General features: G+C 39.4%; 1 protein-coding gene across 1 annotated transcript; it reads right to left on the reverse strand.

The window, feature by feature from the left end:
- Nucleotides 1–939: 939 nt before the first annotated feature.
- On the reverse strand, nt 940–26,737 carry Cdc37l1 (cell division cycle 37 like 1, HSP90 cochaperone). Its single transcript, XM_057778468.1, has 7 exons — nt 26,451–26,737; nt 21,735–22,016; nt 17,469–17,559; nt 9,887–10,002; nt 9,208–9,330; nt 5,572–5,736; nt 940–2,529 (listed from the first exon to the last, which is right to left on the reverse strand). The coding sequence occupies exons 1-7, from the start codon at nt 26,580–26,582 to the stop codon at nt 2,431–2,433; spliced, it is 1,008 nt and encodes a 335-aa protein (XP_057634451.1). The 5' UTR covers nt 26,583–26,737; the 3' UTR covers nt 940–2,430.
- Between the last annotated feature and the right edge of the window lie 298 nt (nt 26,738–27,035).

A 27,035-nucleotide genomic window follows, 5' to 3' on the forward strand; every position in this document is an offset into this window, starting at 1 on the left:
AAGAAAGAAAATATTTTATTAAATAACACAAAATTTACCAAGTAAAACAACAGTCTTTGTTAAATATTTTGATGTCAAGTATTTTTTGCTGCTCAGTTTGAACTCCCATAGATTAGGGAAAAATTTTCTAACCTAAATATGAATTATCTATTTGCTAAATATTACTATTCTTTACTACTTCTTAAGAAAACAAGAGAGGAATTTGTATTTTTTGTACAAATTTGTACCAATTATTTTGGTAAGAGATAGCCAGCTCTCAATACTAAGGACATTTTCAAAGTGAAGGAAATAAAAGGACTCAAATATACTGTCATTTTGTTTTGTTTTTTGAGATAGGGACTCTCTATGTAAACTAGACTGTCCTCTAACTCAGAGATCCACTCCCCTCTGCCTCCCAAGTGCTGGGATTAAAGGCATGTGCTACCACACCCAGCCCAATATACTGCTGTAATACTAAAGACCTGCCAATGATTAAGTTACCATCTCTAAGTGAAAATTATGACATTCATTAGTGGTTCCCCCAAACAAATCAATCACACTTTTTTCCTTTGGGGAAAAAAAAATTCTAGTCAAAAGTTTTTTTTTTCTTAACCAATTTTTGTCTTAGAAAACAAATCCAAAATAAACTTTAACTATATACTCACTTTGTTATTACTTTTTTGTCACCAGTTTTTGGGCATTAAGAGTTTAAATTCTAGAAGGCAAAAATGAAAGTCACAACCATTTGACTGAACACAGAGAGGCAGACAAGTGTGGGCAGAAGTGAAGTCGACGTGGAAACCTGTCAGCCCAGTAGCACTTGGATTCGTTCTGTCTGTCTGTCCGTTTGGTGTGAAGAGGGTAACTGAGACCATGCTCAGACAAGAAGAAAAAAGAAGAGAATACAACAACAAAATACAACAGAAACAAAAAGTCTTCCATGATTAGGTCACTGATTAAAAAAATTACAAGCCAGTGAGCACTACCATATAAATTAGTCAAACATTTTATTATAGAGTATATATTTTTATATCAAAAGCACAAAAAGACTTTTATTCTGGGAACCAGGAAGATTGACATTACAGGAATATGATTCAACGATTCCAGTCCATTTCCACAAGTACTGGGCGCCCCAACACCTAAGTCAGCCCCACTGGCTGAAAAGGCAGATGGAGCTGAGGTCACAGCTGTGACCTGTGCAGCAGCTCAGCATGATTTCCTTACTCAAACTGAGCCCTGCATTCCCAACCCCAAACACCCACTTTCCAAATATTTGCTACAAATTGAAGTGGGTACTGAGCCAAAGATTACACTCAACTATAATGCTCCTGTAAGTCGGAAGATTAATCCTCAAATAATAAGGATATCATAATTGGCACTGTCATCTAATTCTAAATAAAAAGAATCATCAAACATCCTGGTGGATCTGCAGTGACTTACATAGGAAGAAGTAAAGCTCAGAAGCATCAGAACTGAGCTAGAAGCGAGTAACAGCTGGAGTGACACCCACCACACCTCAGACATGGTTGGCAGCTCAAGGCAGCTTACCTCTCCGTTTCTCCAGGCTTCACCAGAGGGAAACACACAATAACAGTGACCTAACAATGACCTTACTCCTCCTGTTTGTTCTCACAGGCCGTTACTATTCTTCAAAACTTACTCCCTGAGAGGTCCCAGACTATGTCAAGTAAAGAAGTCAGAGTAAGCTTGCTGTTCATCTTGTTGGAAAACAGAAAACTGTATCGCTTTCTACACATGCTACACTCCTTAATATTTAACAGTCATTAGGACAAGTCAACTCACTTCTCAACAGTTTTGAAACTACTTGAGGGGTAAATGTCATGTTTTTAATATCAAATTTATAGTCAAGGAGTTAATTGGTGGTGTCGAAAATACAAATGTAATATTACCTTAAAAAAAATATTTGTGTCATCCAGTTTACTGATTAGTAAAGGAGGTTACCACTACCGATTTATTGCTTTTAATGTGATGAACACCAGATGTGACAGCTGAACTTTGCAGTGGGACACAAGCACACTTTTCTCTTTAATTCTCTCTGTGAAGCGGGACATGTACGTATCCACGTTACAACTCTGTAGCAGATGCCTCCTCGGTCAACCAGTCTTGTAAACATTGCATTGTGCAGATTTTCATACTTTGATTCCAAAATTAAGAACAGTTAAAGGCAAATTTAGAAACTGAGGGGTGGGGGAAGAGTCCAGTTTGACTTCCTGCAACATATTGGTACCGCTCCTCCCTTCAGAAACAAAACAAAACAACAAAAATCCTAGCAGCACATAAAAAAAGTCGCAAAACATTTCAGTACTCTTTTCCCTCCCATCAAAAATTGAACAAAAATAAAGTGCAGCACCCATAAAAGTGTCAAGAAAATAGCCAAGCTCTTCCTTTCTTGTAACAAAATAGTCCTTGGCCTCAGCAGTCTTAACTGAATCACACGGTGTCCATCATTTTGTCCTCGTCTTCTTTCTGTGCCTCTGACTTTAAACTGCAGAGGGCTGTGCTGACAGAACACTGAAGATAATCTGGATTCTGGGGAGAAAGGAAAAGGGAGACACCTGGTGAGCAGCTCCACACCTGCGCATCGCCTGTGCATCTGGGTTCACGTTCTCTAGTCTGCTGCAGCTCAGCAGATAGGAAAGAAAATGGATTTTTTGAGTCTACTTGGGGTGAAACCCAAAGAACTAAGGGTAGGATAATATTATTTAATCCAAAGAGATGTGATAAAGACAGAGTGGACATATGTGAACAAAATGTAATACTACCTTTTTAGCCCTTTCAACAAAACTAAGTGTAATTCTTTAACCATACAAGGACAAATTTCCCCATAAGCATATATTTTCATAAATATGGCTTCTAGGGGTCTGGAGAGATGACTCAATAGTTAAGAGCACCTGTTCTTCCATAGGACCAGGGTTTGGTTCCCAGCATTTACATGGTAGCTCACAACCACTTGAAGCTCTAGTTCCAGAGGCTCCAATGCTCTTTTCTGACTCTGTGGACACTGCACGCACATGGTGCACACACATGTATTTAGGGAAAACATCCATATATATAAAATAATAAAATTTTTTATTCTGTTAAAATAAAGTTTTTAAGTAGGGAAGTGGTGGCACACGCCTTTAATATAAAAGTCGATATTCTTGTTATATTACCATATTTCCACAAAGTAGTGCTAGGTTTTTACAGACATCCACTTCAGATTCCAGAGCACTTCAAGACCAAACTTACAGTAACTCTAGCTTGATACTCAGAATTAAAAGCCATCAATATTCCTAAGCTAAGTGATACTGAAATTCCACGGGTTGGCCCATGGGTCGGTCTGTCAGCATTTTCAATTGTCTCAGTACACATTCTCCCCAAGAGCACAAGACTCCGTGCAGTGTAGGACTCCTAACTGCGGAAGGACCCATCAGCCCTACTTACTCTGTTGACTTTAGGCAAACTAATTAACCTCTGTAATTTTCAATTTACTTATGTGCAAAATGATTTTAAATAATCACAGCATTTTTAAGATTAAATGATACATTTCAACATATTGTACAACCCATGAAGTGATATAAAAATGGTATACCATTATTACAGCAAGATTCTTTTCAGACTTCAAGACTGTCAGCTTGGTCCCTTGGGTGCCTCTTTCTTCCGTTTCCTTCATCTAGCCACTACTCTCATGCGACTACAACAATTTGGACAAGTACTCCTCTCCCTGAGGCTGTCTAGGTCAGGGTGCCTGAATTCTCACCCTGTAAGGATCAACTAGTCTATTAACCCAGAGTACTTAAGTATGAAGGTTCCTGATAATAATTCAAATGATAAAATTACATGGCTCCAGCCTTTTCTACACAAGTGACTGACAGTGGAGGCCCAGCCCCTGGTGTCAGCTGTGACTGCTATGTATGAGAATGACTCACTTCTCTCCAACCGGGCGCATCTTCTTGGTGACACAGGTTGCTTAGATTTTAATATGTGTAAAGAACCAATGACATCCTTTAAGTCTCTTTTTCCTCTGCATGCATTAGGTGACTAAGTTTATCTACTGCCTTTGACATCATCATAAAACTCCTTGGAAAAAAACTGCGTTCTCACGTGCTACTTTTCAATATTATAAGTAACATTAAAGACGTGATCTGGGGGCTGGAGATGGCTCAGCAGTTTAGAGCACTTGCCCCCTTGCAGAGGTTCAGGGTTCACTTCCCAGTACCCACGAAGTGGCTCAAACCGTGTGTAATAAACAGTTCCAAGAGATTCAAAGCCCTCTTTGGCCTCCCTGTTTGGGCACCAGGCACACGTGTTGTACACATACGTACAAGCAGGTAAAATATTTTCATACATATAAAATAAAGCAAATCTTAAAAAATTAAAAATAAAGAAATGATATGTAGGCATTCTTTAGGGGCCTATTCCTGACATGTCTAATTAAAGTAGAACACTAGTGATTATTTAAAGTCAGAATGCGAATATTTACATTTTTACATTACATTGAAAATGGTTTTGGTTGAGATAAATATAACCGATTGCTTTCCTTACATTAGGTTAAAGTGCTAATGTGAAATTTAACAGCTGTTTTAAATACATGTTACTAAAATGGTAAAATTATAGTGCCATAAGGTCAAGAAATGGAAAATCTCAATTTTTACCATTATATGAGGCTTAAAGATAAATACAGGACTCTCCTCATATTGTCTTCTGAATGACACCTTCCATCTCCCAATGTAGACAACACAATAAACTGGCTAAAGCTGGTCTGAAAATCTTGGAGCCTGGAAATGAGAGATAACTGGGCTCTATTAAGCTGCTAACTCTAAGATCACAATGGGCAGGGACTGTCTGACAGTATCTTAAGGCTCTATCAACTGTACTAGTGGTCTGCTCTCCTCTTTCCACTGATGACATTCTGTCATGTTGATAGCATAGCCTTTATCTAACGTCAGGTCAAACAGTTCATATACTATTACTGGATATATAACATACAAAAAGTGCTACTTAACAAGGTATTAATTACATAAAGCCATGTAAAAGATCGCTGTAGCTACGCTCACATGTCTGCTTTCAAGCTAATTTCACCCTTTAAAAAATTGTTAACAGCGTATTTTACTCAGAAGATGTTGTGAGGAGCCACCTGAGTTTATGACTGAGATAACCAACAGGCAGTGACAATTGGCATAAAAATGTTTAGCCACAGCTCATCTTTTCCACATTAAAATGAGACAGAAATTGGTATCTCTAAGAGGTAGAAGAAACTCAATGCCAAACCATGGAATGAAATGAGACTAGGGGTTGTTGTTCGTTCATTCATTCGTTTGTTCATTCATTCATTCATTTCGGAGACAAGGTCTCTCAACATACCCCTCACTGGCCTGGAGCTCAACACGACCATCAGGCCTCACACTCACAGAGATACATCTGCCTCTGCTTCCTGAGGGCTTGAATTAAAGGCAGGAGCTACTACATCAACACTAAGGGTTATTTTTTGAGGCAAGAAAATTTTAAGTGGTCATACATACATTATGCATGTGTGTGCTAAAGAACAAAATTATGGACATTATGAAATGAGTGTTCCCTTTCCCCGCTTACCTGTGATAAGGAGTCTAAGGAGCCTACGCATCCAACACTAGAATGGGGAACATGATTCTGAACTGTCGCAGGTTGAAAGCTCTGTGATTGGGCATAAAGTCTTACTCTTGACTTGAAAGCTTCAAGTTCATTTTTGAATGCTTCAAAATAACCTTCTTCCTCTGCCTAGAACATAAATACAGACAGACAAAAAGGCTGTTTCTGGACGACTAAACCACAGAGTAAATTTCAAAAGCACATAATAGAGTCAGAGTAGAGGCAGTAAAGAAAAAATACAATGTCAAAATGCAGAAACCAGCACAGTCTCCTGGCAGATTTGTGAGCAGTTTCTTTTACAGACACATTTACAAATAGTTGGTCTGCTCTATGTTTAATTCTGCACCAGCAAAATTAACTAACAGCAGACAACACTCCTACACATAAACATGGAGTGGCCTGGTGGTACAGCTTAAGACCAGCTCCTCAGGAGACTAAGGCAGGAGGATGGCAAGTTCAAGGTCTGGTAGGCAAAAGAGTGAATTTACCACGAACAGGGCAACTTAGTGAGAACCTCAGGCGGATCTCTATGAGTTCAAGGCCAGCCTGGTCTACAGCCAGAGCTACACAGAAACCCTGTCTCAAAAAAAAAAAAAAAGTACAGCGAGACAGAACTTGAGCAGACCTATGCTGCTGTCCAATGCTTGTATCCAAAGGCAATGGCTGTCAACGGCAAACAGATGACCACTGACTCTCCGGTAATCCTAAGGCTAAGAGCTTAAATCAAGAAACCCAACTCTGTTTAATGAAGTAAGCTATAAGACATTGTTTATTTTCTTTATGCCAGTTTTCTCCCTTACAAAATATGAGTAGGAATCTTCATAAAATGCAGAAGGATATAATAAGTTAACACATGCAAAATGCTTAAAACAGTGCCTGTCATGACTGTCATGACTCACTTTGTGAGTACTTACTGCCTAGTTTTTAATATCAAAACTGGTAAGGCTGAAGATTTGAGTTTTCAGTTCTGTTTTATCAAAGAAGAAAATTATAAGTAGTGTGACAATGTCCCATGACGAAATTAAGTATCGGTTGAAACATATTAAGGTATCACCAAAAAGTATGGTTTTTATTGCTTCTTCTGTGAGTCAAGTAAAAATTTATTTACCATAAGCCTAGCTAAAATTCCAACCCAGTCGTCATCTGTTCATTAAGTCTACTGTAAGATGCTTCAAGACCATAGGAAACTGCAGGCATACACTGCACTTCAGAGTTTACAGCACATAAGGTAGGACTACTGTCATTTGGTAGGTTTTTTTTTTTCACATTTAAAAATACAATTAGTTTTGTTGTTTGTTTATAACAGGAAGTGTTCATAGCAGTAGATCATAAAGAAAATGAAAATAATAATTCTATCTCTTAAGCATAATCAAAATTAAACTTCTGGTATATTTCATTTTAACTTCTAACTACAGATGATGAAATATGCAAAAAACCATATAAACATATGTGTGGTGCCCACAAAACATGTATGTGCAGTTTACTGGGCAAAAATCCCACCATGTACCCACAGAAATTCGGAAACAGATCATCATCAGTACCTCAGAAAGCAGTTCCCATGGTTCTTCTCCGCCCCCCGTGCCTCAGTCATTCCTTTGCTTTACTTTTCCTGTTCACACATGGGGCTCTCAAAAACATACCATTTAGTTCTGCCTTTATAAATGCTGTATAAAATACTTAAAACTACCAGCTTTACAAAATATATCTTCAAAACTGATACTGGCTACACAACTAGCTTGTTTCATTCATTCCTATTGTTTGTTTGTCTTTTCCATCTATACTGATAATGAATTCTATTAATCAATACACCCAATTTATTCTTAGGATTATGAACGAAAGTGGCCAGGCTTTTGCTGTTCTAAGCAGATCTAGAAGCAGCACAGCACTGGGTGCAGAGATGAAGAGCTGCCTGGGACAGTCATTCTCAACCTCACAGCTCTCCTACACTAAAAACGCATGACTTCTCCTTGTGTTTACATCAGTCAATATTTTCTGTGTTCACACACTTAGAAGACCCAGGAACAAACTTATTACATGCTGCCACTAGCAGTGCACTTTTATTTCACACAACTGTGTTTTTCAAGAGCTAAATGTATGATGATGACCATGTATTTCTACTTGACAAGTTTGGGCAGCGGTGACATCTACTCTAAAGCATGGGAACCTAAGTTTGGATCCTCAACTCCCATGCAAAATCCCGGCATGATGGCACACAATTGGAACCCAGCACTGAGGAGGGGGAAGGGGAGTTGACAAAGACAAGCAGATCCTGAGGATTTGCTGGCCTAGCCAAAATGACAAGCTTCAAGTTCACCAAAAGACCCTGTCTTGGAAAATGGGATGGAGCTGACAGAGGAAGATAACATGTTGTGACTTCCGGCTCCACACTGTGTGGAGTAAACTTGCACACACCCAATATGTAATAGCTAAAGACAAAAACTGTCTGTAAAGCACCCTCCCCACAAAGTAAGAATAGTACAATCTGCTTTTCATCTTCTCAAGCCTCTCATGTCTGGCTCTATCATCTGCTTCAGCACCGAGTGCACGCTCATGAGTGAACGAGAGTGAAAGCAGTCACTAACACATAGCAGCATTATGGAAACCACTGTTCCCGGGGGGCCTCCTGACGGTCAGGGCCCCTGACACATGCTGAGAACCTGCTCTCGATGGTGCACTCACTCCTCAAAATGGTTTTGCTATTCAGATGTGCACCTGCTCAGTTTTACCAGATGTACTTCAAAGGGGCTGTTCTAATGGATACTTCCTACTGCTACTAGCAGTCAATTCAGTTCTTACTGCTTTGCTTCTTAGAAAACTTTTAATTACTGATCCAGTAAACACAAACCAGTAATCTTTCTGTAAATACCTATTTTCTTTAGTAGGGCCAACATTATGTTTCCATAAACCAACTCTTTAAACATTTTCTTAGATTATTAACAATGTTCCATAAATATGTAATAGCTGCCGACTATTCTATGTACACTGTACTTTCTGAAAGTTGTCCTTAAATGTGACATGCGTCCTTCTTCCTCCCTTTCCTGTCTCCTCTACTGCCTCTCAACAGGATGTCACTAGTGCAGCCTGTGCTGACTGCCAACTCATAATTCTCTTGCCTCAGCTTCCCAACTGTGTATTTTTTTCATTACAAATTTGGTTTCTTAAACAGCGAGTTCTACATGTGGAGGATGCTGTATCTTTTTTGTTTAACACTGCATTTGAAATGGCTTTGTTTTCCATTAGTAAATACTCCATATACTAAATGGGTAAATGCTGAAGTACTCCAGAAGAGTCACATTAATTTGCATGGGTTTCAAAAATGAGTTTTAAATATACGGTCTACTGCAGCCTCTTACTTATTTTTTAAGTCTCAATCAGCACAAAAATTGAAATACTGTATTGTACTATAAACGCTAACTTATACTGTATAACCACTATACTAGTTCATATATACTAAGTACAGACACCATACATTTCTTTTCACTAGAAAACATACAGCACTTAGCAGCTGTATCTATTGCCTAGACAGCTTCCTGATCTGCACAAAACAAAGAGAGCTCAGCTACAGTCCAATCTTCTTAACAACACCAAATAACTACTTACTTTGGCTTTCTGGAAAAACAAACGAAAACAGCCTCTTGGATCCACATTACAGTTTTTGGCCATTTCCATGATAAACTGCATTACCACAGCTTGATGTGCTATTTGTTCCATTAAAGCACCTTTCTGAAAAAGACATACACCAGGGTTAAAGAAAATACTTCTGGTACGAGGCAAATTTTGAATTTGAGAGTACTTTTGATTTTACTCCTTATGGTTAAATAAAGCACTACACAAACATAAACTGTCTTCCTGTTGTTACGTGGGCCAGAATAACTATATGCGTTTGTCCGGGTCACATTAAGATGACTTTCCACTCGGCAGAGAAGGAAGAGCGACTGCAGTGCATGGGAGTGAGCAGAGGGCAGCAGAGCCAGCACACTGGATATGACGGCAACAACACGTTATAATCCCTTTGAATAACCTTCCTGCTTTCTTTTCTTCTTCCAGACAGGGTTTCTCTGAACAACCCTCCCTGTTCTGGAACTCATTTTGTAGACCATGCTGGCCTTGAACTCAGAGATCTACCTGCCTCTGCCTCTGCCTCTGGAGTGCTAAGATTAAAGGTATGCGCCTACACTGCCCAATCCCCTGCTTTCATTTAAAGTAAATAATGAAAAAAAGAAAGAGTAAAAACTTATAATTCTAGTAAGGTTTCTAGCCACCAAAGGTTCATAAATACCTGCTCAGCTTCCAGGTGAAAACACCATAAAATAAGATATTTAGCAGTTTCTTCGCATACAAGGTATGGGTGGTCAGACAGAAATCTCTGACTATCGTCCCACCGACTCAACATACCTGTAAAAGAGAATTGAACCACAGATGTCAATTTCTCCTTTCTTCCTGTGAGGTGAGAAGTGGATTTTAAATGTTTCTCTTTAAAGACAGTTACCAGTACCAGAGAAGTGTGTTATGTGATAGGGCAAGCCAAGAGCACTGATACCCCTCAATAATATCTAGTAGGCTGGAATCTCAGAAAGTTTCATTTCAGATAATGAGTCTGATTTAAGAAGAGTGACCAGTTGAAGTCCCCTGCTTATGGGAATGCCTGAAATCCCACATACACTTGCAACACTTGGTCTTCCCTTAAGGTTAAAGAGCAAGCAAATGATTGAGATACTCAGTATCATTTACTAAGAAAACAGAATACTTTTTCTTAGAAAGATGGTTAAAAATTTGTTACTGAGCCCGGCGGTGGTGGCGCACGCTTTTAATCCCAGCACTCGGGAGGCAGAGGCAGGCAGATTTCTGTGAGTTCGAGACCAGCCTGATCTACAAGAGCTAGTTCCAGGACAGGCTCCAAAAACCACAGAGAAACCCTGTCTCGAAAAAACCAAAAAAAAAAAAAAAAAAAAAAAAAAATTTGTTACTGAGTGGCTGCCAACAAATGGTCACAGAGCCTGTTCAAGGACAGCCTGAGCAACTTTGCAAGACCTTGTCTCAAAAAAGAGAGAGGCAGGGTGGCATGGTTCAATGACAAAAGTATTTGACTATTAAAGAAGCATGAGGCCAAAGGCTCAATTTCTAGTCCAAAAATTTTTCTAAAACCAAGACTTCAAAAACACTGTATTTAGCAAATTTAAGAGCTTACTAAAAATTCAGAATACGCTACTATTTCCAATTTATTTTTAGAGTGTCCAAGATATGATAAAATGTAGACATTTATCAATTTAGGAAACTTTATCAACTGGTTAACAGTAAGTCAGTATAGCAGTAACTAATATACTGCAATTATTTTAGTCACATTAGCCAATTACTAAAGCTGCCTGTTCAGTGTATACAGAAAACAACTATTTTTTAAAAAATCAGTTGAACATATATGAAAGGCTACCATTTCATTTCAATATATTAAACGAATCCAAAGTAGTACTTAGCATGCACCTGCATCTTTACCTAACTTAACAAAGTCACTATGACCAAGTAACACGGAACCTGGAATGTGCTAGTTAGGGTTATACTTGAATGAACTGAGTATCACAATGTCAGAAACCATAGACTTGAGATCCACACACAGCAGCAAAAACAGTGTGGCTATTACTAAGCTATCAGCGAAGTCTCACAGGACTGTCTTGAGAGTATGACAACGAACTTTCGCTCTCAACAAAACGAATTCCTACATACTAAAAATTTCACATGAGAACATAAGATTGAAACCAAAGGCAAACACCTTACACAGCAAAATGTGGGGAACCAACTGAAACTACACTATCTTTAGAGCCAAGTTAGGGGCAATTTCAGCATTTTGTTTGTTTGGTTGAGGAAAAAGGGGCGAGGGAAGATCAGGGTCTTCTACATAACTCAAGAACCCCTCAACCTTTAAGCTGTTTGTCTCTGCCCCCAGTGCCAGGATTACTGACAACTGGGTCATTTACGATTCTGAGACACAGAATGAATCTGCAAATTTACTTAAAACCACTTCCCCAAGAATTAATGCTGGGCTGGCGAAAGCACAATCCTTATTTCTTATACCCAAAGACATAAAGGGATCCTAAGGCAGTGTCTGCCCCTCCCCCTTTCCCCATGCTCTCTTTTGAGAGAGTCTCATGGAACCCAGCTGACTTTGAACTTGCCACCATGCTTCTCTTCCTCTCCCCAGTGCTGGGATTACTATAGGACCTTGCTCCACCACGTCTGATTTTTGCAGTTTTAGAGATGAAACCTAGGGCTCCAGACATATTGGTCATGCACTCTACCAAATGAGCTAAATTCCCAGTCCCTTTGCTAGCCTGTTTATACTTCTACAGAAGTAATACTTTCTATTTTATCTACAATCAATCATCTTCAATTTCCTCAACATGGCAGCATTATGACTTTATTAACAAAACCCTGTCTGTTTGGATTCTGAATTAAAGGCAGTATGAAAAGGACTGGCAACACTTGTTACCAATCTGTTACATGCTGAAGTTTTTATTTTTTTAATACCCAAGACAACTGAGACTGAACAAAGATTTTCTGTATGTAAGTAAATTAGAACTTGAATTAGTATGAAATTGAGATGTTACAAGTAGTCCATATAGGTCTTAAAGAAAAAAAGGTGTGGAATTTATAACAATTTAAAGAGAATCCATAGTTACAGAAACAGAACATACCTAAAATTACTGTTATTTTGAAATCTGTAAACTGTAACACAATCTAGGATGATGGACACGGAAACAGATGTTAGAGCTAAACAACCTTTGTTTTGAACCTCAGCTTCACCTTGGGCAAGTTCCTTTATATACCTCTGTATCTTCCCATGTAGAGTGGGGCTAAAATAGTACCTGACATGAAGGATTTTTATGAATTAAAGCTGTTAATAAAAAGCACTTAGAACAGTGCCTCAGATTGTAAATACTCAATAGGAAGTATTAACACAATAGTGACTAATTCACTCATATAGCAAATATTTATTAAGACAATCTTTTGGTTAAGGATAAGCCAGCCACTCAAACTAACCAATCAATTTCTCTGAATTCTTAGAATAGCTTACTTTGGCAAATTAAAACAAGCTAATTACACATTTCAAACCAGATGTCTCCTGATGAACATCTAAATGTCATCAGTTCTTAATAGTCATTTGATTCTTAAAACTGCTCCCAGTAGAGATACCCTGCATTCTATTTACAGAATACACTTAACACTTTATACCATTTATCGTAACTGCTTGATAAACTCCCCTAGCTAAGAGGCAAGACCCTTGAGATTATGACTACATTTACTGCCTGAGCCCTCCCTGTGTTTCTCATCATCTATCACCAGACAACTGTTTTTCACTTCCATGCCTAAGCACAGTCATGTAGTTAAAACCAAATCCATCCTTCTCTCTGCCACCCTACAATACTCTGAGGTTCCAGGTTATCCCCTCAGGTATTCTACAAACTCCTCTGGCTTTTAATTTCTCTAGCATCAAACTGACCATGAAGATAAGCAGTTATACTATTAGATGCTCAATACATTTTTTAAAATATTAAACCATACCAAAATTTTAGAATAAGACCTTAAAATATTTTTCAGGCAATAAAAATGAAGTATATTTGTTGTAAAAAGTTTGAGAAGTCCCCAAATTAAAAAAATTATATGCAATTGTATTACAGACAATTTAAATCCTATAAAAATTATGATTTTAATTCATTTTACTTATATTTTATTCAAGTACCTCATAGCATGTTTTTCAAAAACAGGATATTAATATATTTTTAAAAATAAACCACAAGTAAATACAGTGAAGATATTATAAATGAAAAAAGATTTTATATAAATATTTATGATTTTTGATAAAATTTCCAGTGACCACATTCTACACAGATTCAGAAAATGCTGAATTGAAGCTAACTATGCCTGGAAGGAAAATGGTGTGCTCTGAAAAACTACTGCACAATCCAAAACGTGTCTCTGAGGACAACAAAGGCAGTGAAGTTAAAGGTCCAAACAACTGGAAACTGCTGTGAATTTGAAGAGTAGACAAGCTCTATATCTATGTCAGCATTTTGTATTTCTAAAGCACAAGTCAACCAATAAATAAAAATGTAAAGGAAAATCAGATTTCAATAATCTGTAACACTACAATAATGGTACCATTTACCATTACTTGGTAAATTGTACTTAAGTATAAGGGTAAAAGCAACAGGAGAACGAGAGCCATCAAACAGCATAAAGGAGAATCAGGAAGAACTCTGAATAACACAGCACAAATGAGAAAAGTATTGGTGTGAAGTCCCTGCTGCCCCACATAGACAGCTCCCGGATTCACCAGACCCTCTTTTTCAAGAGTCTACAATGGAATCCAACTTTGGAAAGCCTTTACTTGGAAGCTTTAATTACAGTTACCATTCCAGATTGGTTTTTTTTTCTTTTTTTCTCTTCTTTCTTTTTCTTTCTCTTTCTCTCTCTCTCTCTCTTTCTGGAGTTCATCAAAATACTTTTCTGTAGCACAAATCTAAGTGGTCTTAATAATAAAAACCTGGAGTCAGATATAAGGGGGTGAAAGCTGAAAGATCAGAGAAGCAGAGTAGCCACTAGTTCTTACCTGTACGAAAACCTCAGAACCAAGGGGGCAAGAACCTGTCTCTATGAATCCTCATACTGAATGCTGTCTCTGCAAAATCTCAGACTGAATCCTGAACTCCTGTCTCTTCCCGCCTTATATTACTCTGCCTGCCTAGATATATCACTTCCCATCTCCACCTCCTTAGTGCTAGGATTAAAGGTGTGAGCCACCACCACTTGGCTGTTTCTCTTTAAGACTGATTCAGTCTTGTGTAGACCAGTGTGGCTTTAATCTCACAGAGATTCGTCTGCCTTTGTCTCTCAAGAGCTGGGATTAAAGGTGTGTGCAATCACTGTCTGGCCTCTATAGCTAACTAGTGAGGCTAGCTCTGATCTTCAGGCAAGTTTATCTGTTAAAGCACAATCACCACACCTGACTATCAGCCAGGCAAATGCTTTTTTCTTTACTAATAAGCATGCACTAGCAGAAGTACTCACTTTCTCAAGGTGAACAGCATCAAGCCCTCCAACTCTTGTCTCAGGCCTCTATCAACTGTGCTATCACTTTGTAAATGTGGATTTTGCTATCTCATCACCTCATGTTACTGTAAATTTAATCCATTCTATGTTGATGGAACTTGATGAGCAGAAGTAGCAGATGCCCAAGATGCCTATTTATATATAAGATACACAGATGCCAGAGAGTGGACAGTTAAACACATGGAAAGTTTGGGAGCCTACTACCTTAGGAACATTTCTGTGGATCCAATGTGCTGCAGCAAGTAGGAGATCTCCTCCAAGTGAAAAGCCAATGTGCATTTCCACTAAGAAACGGGTACAGTGTGAATCTGGGAGTGGCTATCAGTCTGGTTGGATTTGAAGACAGCAAGGGTCTGGTTAGTATTACAAGATGAGATGCTGGAAGCTCACAACATGCAATGGTCAAACAAATGCTTATCAATCATCTGTGGAGGCCACACCAGCCTTTTCTCCTGTCCCTCTTATTAAACACACAGTAGTTTCATAAACTAAGGGGGGGGTCATGTCTTAGGTGGGCATAGGGCAAGGTAATGGATTCTCAAGAACACGGATTCTTCTCATCAAGGATGTTTCAGTAACCTAGCCCAGTAGAATCAATGAATACCAAACTTTTCAGGAGCAAAAACTCATACAAAACCCACAATATGACACCATATTCTATAGAATTAATTATCCAGTAATAAAGTAGGAGCTTGAGTTTTTGATCCAATTTCTTCTTGGAGGGATCAATAATCCCTCATATGAATAAGCCTGTTCTAGAACTGGAAATATCCTCTTTATTATACTTCAACAGGAATTACATTTTGGAGTGTGCTAGATGGACTGGTTACTGTATCACATTATTTTTGATTCATTTTCTGTCAAAATAAATGATGAACATGAACTCATGAAGTTCACTGGTCTTACCATGGACTAGTCAGAAACAGCCGGTTTTACGCTGGTTTTACACAGGGAGGAAAGGGTCTACTGAAGACGGAGTCTCAGTGTCAGGTGATTACAACACCTTGTGAAACTGGATGTTTTCCCACTCAGAACTGCAATGAACTGAGGCACTCAATCTACAACAAAGAAGGCACTATCTCTCACTTACTAGGTGACATGGCTTTAAAGCAGCAGCCACGTGTTTCCCGAAAGAAGCACACATTTTCCTGCAGCAGAGCTCATGGGTCCTGGTAGCAAGGACTGTAGGCAGGAATGACAACAACAACAGGGCTCCTTTGCAAGTTCCTGTCTTCTAGCCCTGTGGTTCAAGACCCTGTTGGTTTAAGGATGTTAATACCTATCCGAGAGAGGGCTGCTTATTCCTGTTATTTCTATTATATGAAATGGCACAATAATATATGTAGAAAAGTGAACTTGTGTTTAGCTCCTCAGATACCAGCCTTTTCTTTCGTGTTCTTTGTTTGTTTGTTTTTGGCTATTTGTGACAGTCTCATAGTCCAGGCTAGCCCCAAACTTGTTATCGCCTCGCTCTAGCCTCTTCATGTGTCATCATGCCCAGCTGTCTTCAGGTACTAACTATTCTTATATTAATGCAGTTTTTTCTTATGAAGCAAAAGTAATACTTTAAGGGGGTACAAATGAAAAAAGATTTCAACACATGCCAAAACACAAACAAGAACCATGTCTGTTAATTCACACAATACTCACTGAAAATCTAGTCTGAAACTCAACCCCTCCCAGTTCCCAGCAGGATTTTCAGGCTAGCATCTTCACACTGCTTCTAAGTCTCAGAGCACACCACACTTATTTTCTGCATTTCTAATGCTGTGGCCTGATCTCTATGGGAAATCCTTATCTGCCCTTCCTTAAGAAACCCAAATGATACCTCCTCCAGGAATCCTTCATTTACTTCAACTTCACCCCCAACTGCAATAGAAAATGCCAGTTCTGGGACTAGAGAGACTTCAACCATTAGGAGTGATTCCTGCTTTTCTAGAACCTGCGTTCAGATGCCAGCACCCATGTTGGTAGCTCACAACCACCCATAACTTCTGCTCCAGGGGATCTGATGTCCTCTTGCAGTCTCCATCGGCTCCCGACACACGTGGCATATACTTACATAGACACAAACACATACACATAAAGATTAAAAAATAAACCTTAAAAAAATGTCAAGAGTTGTATCCTAAATCTCTGTGTGTGTGTGTGTGTGCGTGCACACAGGAATGCATTTTTATTCTATTATCTGAGCAACATGTCAAGGAACTATGACTTACATAGCATCATATGCAAACATGCAGAAAGAAAAAAAGTGTTAGAGCTGGTGGGATGACTCAGTGAGGAAGAGTACTTGCCACCAAACCTAATGACCAAAGGTCAATCCCTAGAACTCACAGTGGAAAAGGAAAGAACTGATTCTGTTAAGTTGGACTCTGACCTCTTCGCATGTGCTGTGGCATGCCCCAACCCCTCCCTACTGTCTATGAAAAAAATACACAAAATGTTTAAATGAATGCTAATCTTTTAATGTTAAGAAAAACTATCAAAAGAAAAAAGAAAAACCAAAACATCCTAGCAGTCAAGAAACGCAAAGAAGTGACACCATCACAGAGAGCAGCATTAGTGGACTGAACTGGGCTTCTCTTTATAACGGTTTAAGACACAAGCAAGGTGAAGCAGCTCTGATGACCCTGCCATAAGCGACAACACGAGTGGACTTGGCCATAGTTTTTCAGACCTTATTTTCAGAGGCTCAATTTTATACACACCAATGATATCAAACACAATAAAGAAGGAAACTTAAGTAGTAGACTCACCAAAATGTCGAATTTTTTGCTCATATTTCTGCATAAATGATTGCGATTTATCTTCATCTTCTGTTTTTCTTTTATCTTGATTAATAAAACTCTGAAAAATTAGTAATTAAAATCAGTATTGTAATTAAATCTCTTCATATGCTAAATGCTTAGCAAACTTTTGTAAAGACATGATGTAATAAAAAATATGGCATAATACTATATATCATTAATCTGTTAAACTTGTCATTCAAAAATTAAACAGTCTCATATGGTAGTTCCATTTGCTTTGTTTTAAATTATAAATTTATCTAGTGATCACACAGGAGAAAAGTTGAATGAGTCTTTTCATTATACAGATTACCCTATCAAAGACATGAATGGAAAGATTCTTTATATGTGTTATTCATTTCCAATAAATATTTGCAACTCCAGTCCAATCTTCGGGTTTCTTGCTAGAAGTAAACTCAGCAATCCAAAGCACAAAGAGTCAAAGATACTTACTATAAATTCTTTGAGAGGAAACAGAATAAAAAATAAACCTTGACTGCATTTCTAAAAACTCTCCCTTGGGAAGCTAAATAGTTTAACTCTTAAAACTAAGTACAAACTTCTACTGAGGAAGCATTTATATTTGTTCAGTAAGTCATGGAACAGAACACGTTTCTCATCTTACCAGCAAAACTAGCACAACAGTTTCCCAGAGTATTCTGTGATACACCTTATGCCCTGATACTATCACTGCAAATTGAAAAGCACAAGTTAGCTCCGTGCCAGCTTGTATTTCAAAATAAAAGCACCTTTTAATGTTTTGTTATCTAGACCAATACTGTCCTAGTCACAAATACACCTTAAAATTTTCTACTAGCTCCATTAAAAAGCAGAAATAAACAAACGTTCATAACCTAATGTACTCAACATAGTATCATTTCAACATGGAAGAAACACCAAAAAATTATTAACAAAGTATTTCACTTCTGGTGTTTTGGTAATAGAATCTGATGTATATTTTACAATTAGAGCACATCCCATTTGGATGAACCACATTTCAAATGCTTAGAGCTGGTGAGGTGGCCAGGCAGGTCAAGGGACTAACTTCACATTATGGAAAGAGAAGATCAACTCCAGTAACTTATCCTCTGACCCTCACACACATCCCCTGGTAAGCCTGCTCTTGTGCACACACCTGCTCTCTCCCCACCCCCTTTACACACACACACACACACACACACTCTTAAGAAAAGCAACCTAAAAATGAAACAAAAACTACTAACTTTGCCAGTTAGTGGCCCCATCACTACAAGCTAAAAAAGAGGGTTTGTTTTGTTATGCTGTTTTTTATTTTGCTTTGTTTTTTGAGACAGGGTCTCTCTATGTAGACCAAACTGTTTTTTTTTATTTTGCTTTGTTTTTTGAGACAGGGTCTCTCTATGGAGACAGAACTGTCCTGGAAGCTGTGAACCACACTGGTCGCAAATTATAGATGCCCACCTGCCTCTGGCTGGGGTTTAAAGACATGTAGCACAATGCCCTGCTGATTGAGTTTGGAGTGAGATATAGATACATGGCAAGATCCAGTCTCAAGACTGGGTAGAGTGCCATATGTCTTTTGGAGGGTAGGGAGAAGCCGAGGCAGGCAGATCTCTGAGTTTAAGGCCTGCTTGGGGTACAGACCAAGTTTCTGATGGGCTAGGGTCTGAAAATGAGATCCTGCCTAAAAAAAAAAGTAATACAAAACAAACTGATTATGTCTAAAAAACAAAACAAAAACCTTATTAATTTAGCAAAAGTACTATTCTATTTAAGAGACTGAACTATCTAGATTAATTTTAAAGAACTGTTTCAATGTTTCAATACTAATACTTAAGATAAGTCAACACTGGCACCTAAAACAAGGGTGCCTAATTCTTCAACTCTTATTCAATATGGTGCTTGATGACTTACAGCAGTAAAAGACTAGGAAAGGAAGAAATAAATTTGTTCTTATTTGTAAATAATATAGTTCTATTGGTCAGAGACCCTAATGACTACATCAGAAATGTCTTTAATTTGATACACTTTCAGCAAAATGGTAGGATACAAAACTAACATAAAAATCAGTAGCTTATAGACTAATAACATGCTAAGAAATCAGAAAAAAAATCATATTCACAATTGCATTAAATACAGACAAAAATAGAAGACCTTGGGACAAATCTAATTCTAAAAGAAATCATCTATGGCGAAAACCTAAAACACTGAGGAAAGAAATTAAAAAAAAAAATGGAAAAGTCCTATTTTGATGGATTAGAAGATTTAATATTATGAAAATGGCTATCATACCAAAAGCATTTACAGATTCAATGCAATCTCCATCAAAATCTCAATGTGTTTCTTCACAGTAAAAGGGGAAAAAAATCCAAAAAAAAATTCAAATGAAAGCACAAAAGACCACAGACAGCTTAAACACTGCTAAAAGAAAGTGCTAGAGGTTTCACCATGCTCGACTTCAACTGTACTAGAGCCACGGTAACAAATCAGCATGCTACCGTGCAGACACAGCTGGGCATTGCAAAAATAAATTAACGTATCAGAGAAAAGGCAGACTCTTCAAGTGATGATGGCAAAATGGGATATCCACATGGAAGAATCTAGATCCTTCTCTCTCATCCAAATGGATCAAAGACCTTAATGTAAGACCAGAAACTTTAAGATAACAGAACAGGCAAGACTCTGAATAGGACTTCAGTCACTCAAGAAATAACACCAGCAATTAACCAGAGACTTATTAAGTTTCTATGTAGAAAAACAAAGTGGGAACTGGAGAAATGGCTCGGCACTTAAGAGGACTGCTGCTCGTCCAGAAGTCCAGAGTTCAATTACCAACGACCACGTGGTGCCTCCCAACAGAATATGTGGGGCCATCATAAGACAATTTCCAAGTGTTTCTCCCTTCACTATGTGGGTCCTAAAGTTCAAACTCGGGTCATTAGACTTGGTGGCAAGTATGTTTACCTGCTGAACCATCTCACTGTCTCAAGTATCTTTTGTTATAGTAGACAAAGAACCAAAATACTAAATAACAAGAAATCAAACAACCCAATCAATTAATGGGCTAATGAAATGAGTACACAATTCTCAAAAGATAAAACACAAATGGCTGATATATGAAAAAATTTCGACACCACCAGTCATCCAAGAAATGCCAATCAAAACTATATTGAGAGTCTGTCTCACCCCAACCAAAATAGTAATCATTACAAAAGCAAGTAACAACAAATGCTGGCAAGGTTACAGACAAAAAGGAGTATTTACACACAATAGGAATGTATTAGAGCCCAGCTACTATGGAAGTTAGAAAGTAGGCTTCTCAAGAAACTAAAAATACATCTGTCATAGCCCAGCTATATTACTCTTGTATATTTACCTGAAAGACTGTCTGTCAACATACCAGAGATACTTGCACATCAAACTTTGCTGCAGCACTATTTTATTAGTAAGGACAATAGCTAAGTATGGGAATAACAAGGGTGTCCAACAGCTGAATAAATAAAATGAGATTAAACATACACCAGAACAAACGTACACACACATATAAACACATTACTTTATAGCCATAGAAAAAGAATGAGGTTATGTGATTTGCAGGAAAATATATTGCACCTGGATATAATCATATTGCCTGTTTTCTCTCCTGTGTGGGCCCTAGATTTTCTATAAATGCACAAAGTCCCTAAAGTACAAACAATGTGAAACCATCTAGGGGCACAAAGGCAACTACAGGAATGGGAATGGGGAGAAAAGGGAGAACGGAAGGGTAGAGAGCTGGGTATGCCAAAGTGCATTGTATACCTGCATGAAAATGGCTTTATGTAACCCAGCATAATGAAATTTAAATTAAAAAAACAGAAAGAGAGATTACTCGAGCTTACTAAACCTGTGCTGGTAAGCTGAATGGCTTTATTTCTAAGTCCAGGAACTGTGTGTGCTACAGAACTGATGGAAGTTGACAGCACAGCAACAGCAGGAGTGCTCACGTTAGCTGCAGTGCACAGGCCCATGGAGACATTACCTGACTCATCTTCCCAGCTACCCTACATGTTGAGGAAAGCAAGGCTAGGAGATGTTTGCTGTTTAGTGAACTCTGCTGCTTTGCTAACAGTTATTTACAGAACTATCTGTTTTTCCTTCTGCGTTTTTATCTGTGGAGCTGGGAATGGAACCTAGGGCCTCTTGCATGCGTTACCTATGAGCCACATACCCAGCTCCTTTTCTTCTTTTTTTTTGTGGTCCAACAAAAGTTCATACCTTATTAAAAACATCTTTGCTAATGGCATCCATGTTCCACAGACACGTCCTCTCTCTCTGGACCAGAGCCTCCTCTTTCTGTCGCCATTCTTCTTCTCGCTGCCTCAGTTCTGACACTGCGGTCTGTGCTTTGGCATGTTCCTGATCCAAGGACTCAGAGTTATGCAGTGCTAAGCTGCCAAGTTTCTGCTGGGCTTCAGCAAGATTCCATTTGCACGCCACAGAGCTCTTCACAAATTCTTTCTGCCTTTGGCAAGCCAGCTCAATCCCATCGCTATACATCTAAATAAAAAGTAACAACAGCAGTATTAGTGAGGAATGAAGGTGGCAGCAATGACACAGTGCACGGTTTTTCAACTCAAAGGATCTCTGAATGGTGTTTCTGGAGCACAGCATATCTGTATTCTTCGTCTACAATTACATTTTACATTCATCAATTAGACTCTGAGCTTCTTTGTTCATCTACGCCCCTCCCCTGACAACTAACAACACAAAGCCTGGCAACTGTCTGTAACTTGCATACAGCTGGCCCACAGCAAGCATCAGATATGCAGGCTCCAGAATCCTTCACCAGAAGGAAAGCAAAGCTTATGTCCAAGTTCATCAGTTACTTATGATTCCTCATCTTGAAAACCAGACCTTTAGAGCTTTAACCTGCAGGTTCTTCTGCAGTGAGCATCCTTCTACCTCAAAGCAATCACTACTTTATTTCTGTGTTATCACAATTTGTGGTGATGTGAGAGTTTGTAATAGAAAATTCTACTTATAAATGATTACATCATATAGACATATATTAACTTAATCCAAATCAAAAAGGAAAAGAGTAAATTAGGAAGTGCAACTAATCTATCCTGCTAACTCTGATCTACTCAGGAATAATTACTTTTAATATTTGCATAATTACTTAAGTAAATGCAATAGGTGTTTATATCCCTTGTTTCAACAACAGAAGATGACGGCTTTTTTTTTCTTTTAGGATATCTAGGCTAAAAGCACAATTTTATATTACTGAAAGGCACTGTTCTCCATCTGTTCCCACACGTGGTTCAGTACTCAAGCCTTTTATAACTTTACATCAACTGTGCAAACAATCCCACTCTAAGTCTTCACCAGCCATTCTCTACCAGGGTCATCCTTCGGGGGGGGGGGGGGCCTCAGGTTATTTACCAGAGTCCATTATTTAAGAGCTATTATTATTATTAATTAAAGACTCCTCAGTTCCAGTTACCTTTACCTCCTAGCTTTTTCTTCCCACCCTCAGGACCCTGTTTTCCCTTTCCACTGACAACCCTCTGTCCGCACCTGCCCAATCCTTAAGCCATTTCTTATCCATTCTCTCCAAACCCAAGTTATACACATTTCCATAGTAGGTTTTTTGTTTTGGTTTGGCTTTTGGTTTTTCTGAGACAGGGTTTCTCTGTGTAGCCCTGGCTATGCTGAAACTCACCTTGTAGATCAGGCTGGCCTCAAACCTAGAGATCCAACAGCCTCTGCCTCCTGAGTGCTGGAATTAAAAACATGTGCCACCACTGTCCACCAGTGGTATTTATTTTATTTTTAACATGATATATACTTATTTCTTCTCCCTGACTACCAGTTAAGGAGTCAGAATTTAATAACTGCTGGATGAATAATCTAATCTTTATTTCTTGGACAAACTGTTCTGAGGCAGGTAGAAACAAGGCCGTCCTACTTCCTGAGTTCTCCGGCACAGTCACTACTTCTACCGTATGTGTATGTGGACTGTGGCTGTTTATGTGGACATTTGTTATCCTGGTTCCTTATTTAGTCATCAGGGCTTAAAGCCCAGATAACAGCATGTCTCTAAACAACCAAGTAAAACACTTATTTTTAGTTTTTGATTCACTAGAAAAATTATGGGGTTAGAGAGTTGGCTTGGTGGTTAAGAGCACAGGACCTAGGTTCGATTTCTCCTACTATGACTCCCAACTATCTGTAACTCCAGAGCATCCTGCACCCTCTTCTGACCTTGGCAGGCACCCAGAATGCGTGGGGTACACACACACATGCAAGCAAAAACACTTACATACATGAAATAATAAAATAATTTTTTAAAAAGAAATGTATATATATATGTATATAAAACTGTACTTTAACATGGAGCCCAAAAAGGAGGAAAATGAAGCTGTAAAACTTAACTGTAAAAGACAAAGCTATACAAATAAATGCAATTATGAATAAATGGGGTATCTTCACTTTCTAATTACACAGAAACAAATATTTCTCAAACTGAACACAAGAACGATTTATATTTAAATTATCATAGACCACCTATATATCATTTGGTCATACTATCCAACGTGCATTAAGATGACCAAGTATAATATAGAGTATTTAAAAGAGAATGCAACACAGAAAATTTAACCCAAGTTAGGTCAAGAACTCTCTGCTGAGCTACATTCCCAGCCCATATTAGGTCTTATTTTAATCAGTTATCAAATAAAATTTTAGGAGGACATAATTTAATGCACAAAACCTCTGCAAGGGGGCTGTTACTATTAGAGTCTACTGGTGCGTCTTTACATCAAAAGCTTCAAATCACATGTCAGACAGGGTCCCAGCACTGAAAGGAGTAAATGGGTAAGAGCTCCACCCTAACCAAGAAGCACCTTACAACTGGTAACTGCTGGAGAAGAGAAAATCACTTAAGTGGAATGTTACTGGCTACCACCAACCATACTCCAGGGCAGGCCCTATGCTAAGGAGTGGTTGACCAATACAAAACAAGCTTAGTGGTGCTTTGTGGACATTTTGTTTCATTTTAGCATTTTAAAATAATTTTATGTATTTATTTATTCTTACTGGTCTTTTGTTTGATTTTCACTTGGGTGGTGGTTTTGTTTTTTGTTTTTGTTCTTAAGAGAAAGAACATAAAAGTGGGTGGAAAGTGAGGTGGGGAGGACCTGGGAGAAGTGGAAAAACATGATCAAAACATAGCGTATGAATTCAGGAAAAAGATACATTCTTTTTTTTTTAAAGTTCTCAAATAGGACTTCCAAATTCTGGTTTGCCTTTTCACACATCACTTGCTATATTGAGTTAGAGAGTGCTCTCTCTCTCTCTCATATTGGATAAAAAAAAAAAAAAAAAAAAAACACTAAGCCAGTCATTTCATATGGATTTTAAAAGCCTGTTGATTGATTAAACATTTTGTTTTTAAATATTCTCACTCCCATATTTAAGTCCTAAAGCTAACAAAAAATATAAGTAGGCTTGTAATTATGTCCTTAGGAATAATGACTTGGCAGATTTTGTCACCATTTAAAGGCCTTCTCATACAAATAAAATTTCACAGTATTTTTCTAGACAGGATGTGCAGAAGTAGGTTGGAAAAACACTGGACTAGAAGTTAGGAGTTCAAATCGGGAGTCTGTCACTAACTAACCAGAAGACCTCAGGGATCTCTTTTAATGAGGGAAATAAAAGCCTCCTTACTTTTAAGCCCCCACCACCTAGACAAATGCACTGGTAAAATGTGTTTTAAAATACTGCATTTCTTGGGTTACTTCTTTGATCCAACTACAGTGCGCTGAAATTCCTGAGATCATTTTTCCTCGCCACATCTGTTCAAACCGACACTAGCAATTGTTCACTTTCTCCCTCTGTCATACTATGTATATACAGATGACACCAGCGAGCCATAATTAGTAGGTGACTACTGACCCATCACTCATTTTGCCTCACTTTCCCTGTGGCTAGCTGGATGAACATAGTCTGTGGTTATGAAACAGCACATTGTTGCGTGAGCCCCGTTAACCCAGCTGGCTGACATAATGTCAGTATCCTACACTTGCTGGCAGACAGTTTAAACCGGTCATCTTTATTTTCAAAACCGCTACAAATTCTGTTACAATACTGCACTGCGCTTTTGCAAAACAAAAACGCCTCGGGGGGGGAAAAAAAGGCATCCTACAATCAATTTCATTGAACAGATTCGTGTTTTGTCTGTGCTCTCGAAATCTAGTTCAAAACACACCCAGGTGAGGAGAGACGTCAGGGCAAGGTGATGGATGTAAGCACTCCCAGAAAAACTATAAATGACATGTTTTCTTCTTTTTTTTTCTTTCTTTCTTTCTTTTTTTTTTAAATGACATGTTTTCTAAGGCAGAAAAGCAGGAGTGAAAACCACAAGGAACATCAGGAACCTGGGACAGAAGTCTGAAAGAACAGCCAACCTATGGCTGCTATGTTTTCACTGGAGACTGCGGCGGAGTGAAACTATTTTTACAGTAGGGGACCAATGACTGCGCGAAAGGGGGGTGTGTGCCAGCGTCCAAAGAGAGGTTTACAGAATCTGCGGAGATGCCAGCGTGGGAAAGAGCACGTGAGATGTTTAGGTCGGGGCTCGATGTACTCTCATAGAGGTACAATCCCTCACTGTCCCCTTCAACTGCACAAAGTCGCTGGAGCTGGTAATAAAGGCTCGGATGGAAGCACGCACCAGGGGACAAAGGGTCAATGTTCTACAGCCGGAGCCGCCCCCCTATCTCCGCACCGACACGGGAGCGAGAGGAGGAACTTCTTGCAAAGGTGAGGGGACGAGTGTGCGTGGACGTGGGGTTCGGGGATGAGCGCGTGGCCACCTCCTCTCCCGCGGAAGATGCTGCCACAGCTGGGGGTGGCCATCGGGCCCCCCGCGATGCCCGTGGACGGTTCCCCCCTCCCCTCCCCCCCAAGAGTGCAGGCTGCTCTCACCTGGGCGCCGCCGCCAGGCACCGGCGGGTAGTGGGACGAAGAGGGGGACACGTCCAAGTCGCTCTCCTCCTCGGCCTGCCCGTCAGTCCTCGGGAAGCTCCAGGGGCCCGGCGGCGGCCACGGCTGCTCCATGTCCCGCTTCTCCGGGCCCGACAACCGCCACCGCCAACTGCTCCGGCGTGAGGAGAACCTGCTGGGCGGAGCCAGTCGCCCGGCTGGCCACGGTCGTTACCCAGAATTCCTCTGCCGCCGGCAGAGCCGACGCACGCAGGGAGAAGGCCTGGGCAGTGCCGCCTGCCGACTGCGGAAGTTGTAGCCGGTCATTTCCGGTGGGCGAGACGGGGCGTGGCCTCGCCTGAGCGGGGGGGTGAGGTTTGCCGCGGACATCCAGGGAGGCTAGGGCTTTTAAGGGTTCGGATCCCGGTGATCAAAGGGCGGTTTTGGCTTGCTCCTCCTCTCGTGTTTCAAAACTGCAGCTCTTTCGTGTGCAGCAGTCTAAGTCGGCGTCGGAAGGGGAGCGTTTTAGGAGGCAGAGCCAACTTTGCCTTAACTTCGGGTTACCCACGACAAGACAGTTCTGCAAAC

The sequence above is a fragment of the Chionomys nivalis genome, chromosome 8, assembly GCF_950005125.1.
Source record: "Chionomys nivalis chromosome 8, mChiNiv1.1, whole genome shotgun sequence".
NCBI classification, from domain to species: Eukaryota; Metazoa; Chordata; class Mammalia; order Rodentia; family Cricetidae; genus Chionomys; species Chionomys nivalis.

Bases quoted from the DNA above. Each gene is read 5' to 3' on its own strand.
- Cdc37l1 (XM_057778468.1), bottom strand. From the start codon at position 26,582: ATGGAGCAGCCGTGGCCGCCGCCGGGCCCCTGGAGCTTCCCGAGGACT. The intron at 10,003-17,468 runs GTGAGTCTACTA...TCTCTTTTACAG, and splicing joins GCAAAAAATTCGACATTTTG to GTATGTTGAGTCGGTGGGAC. The intron at 2,530-5,571 runs GTAAGCGGGGAA...CTTTCTCCCCAG, and splicing joins CCTTAGACTCCTTATCACAG to AATCCAGATTATCTTCAGTG.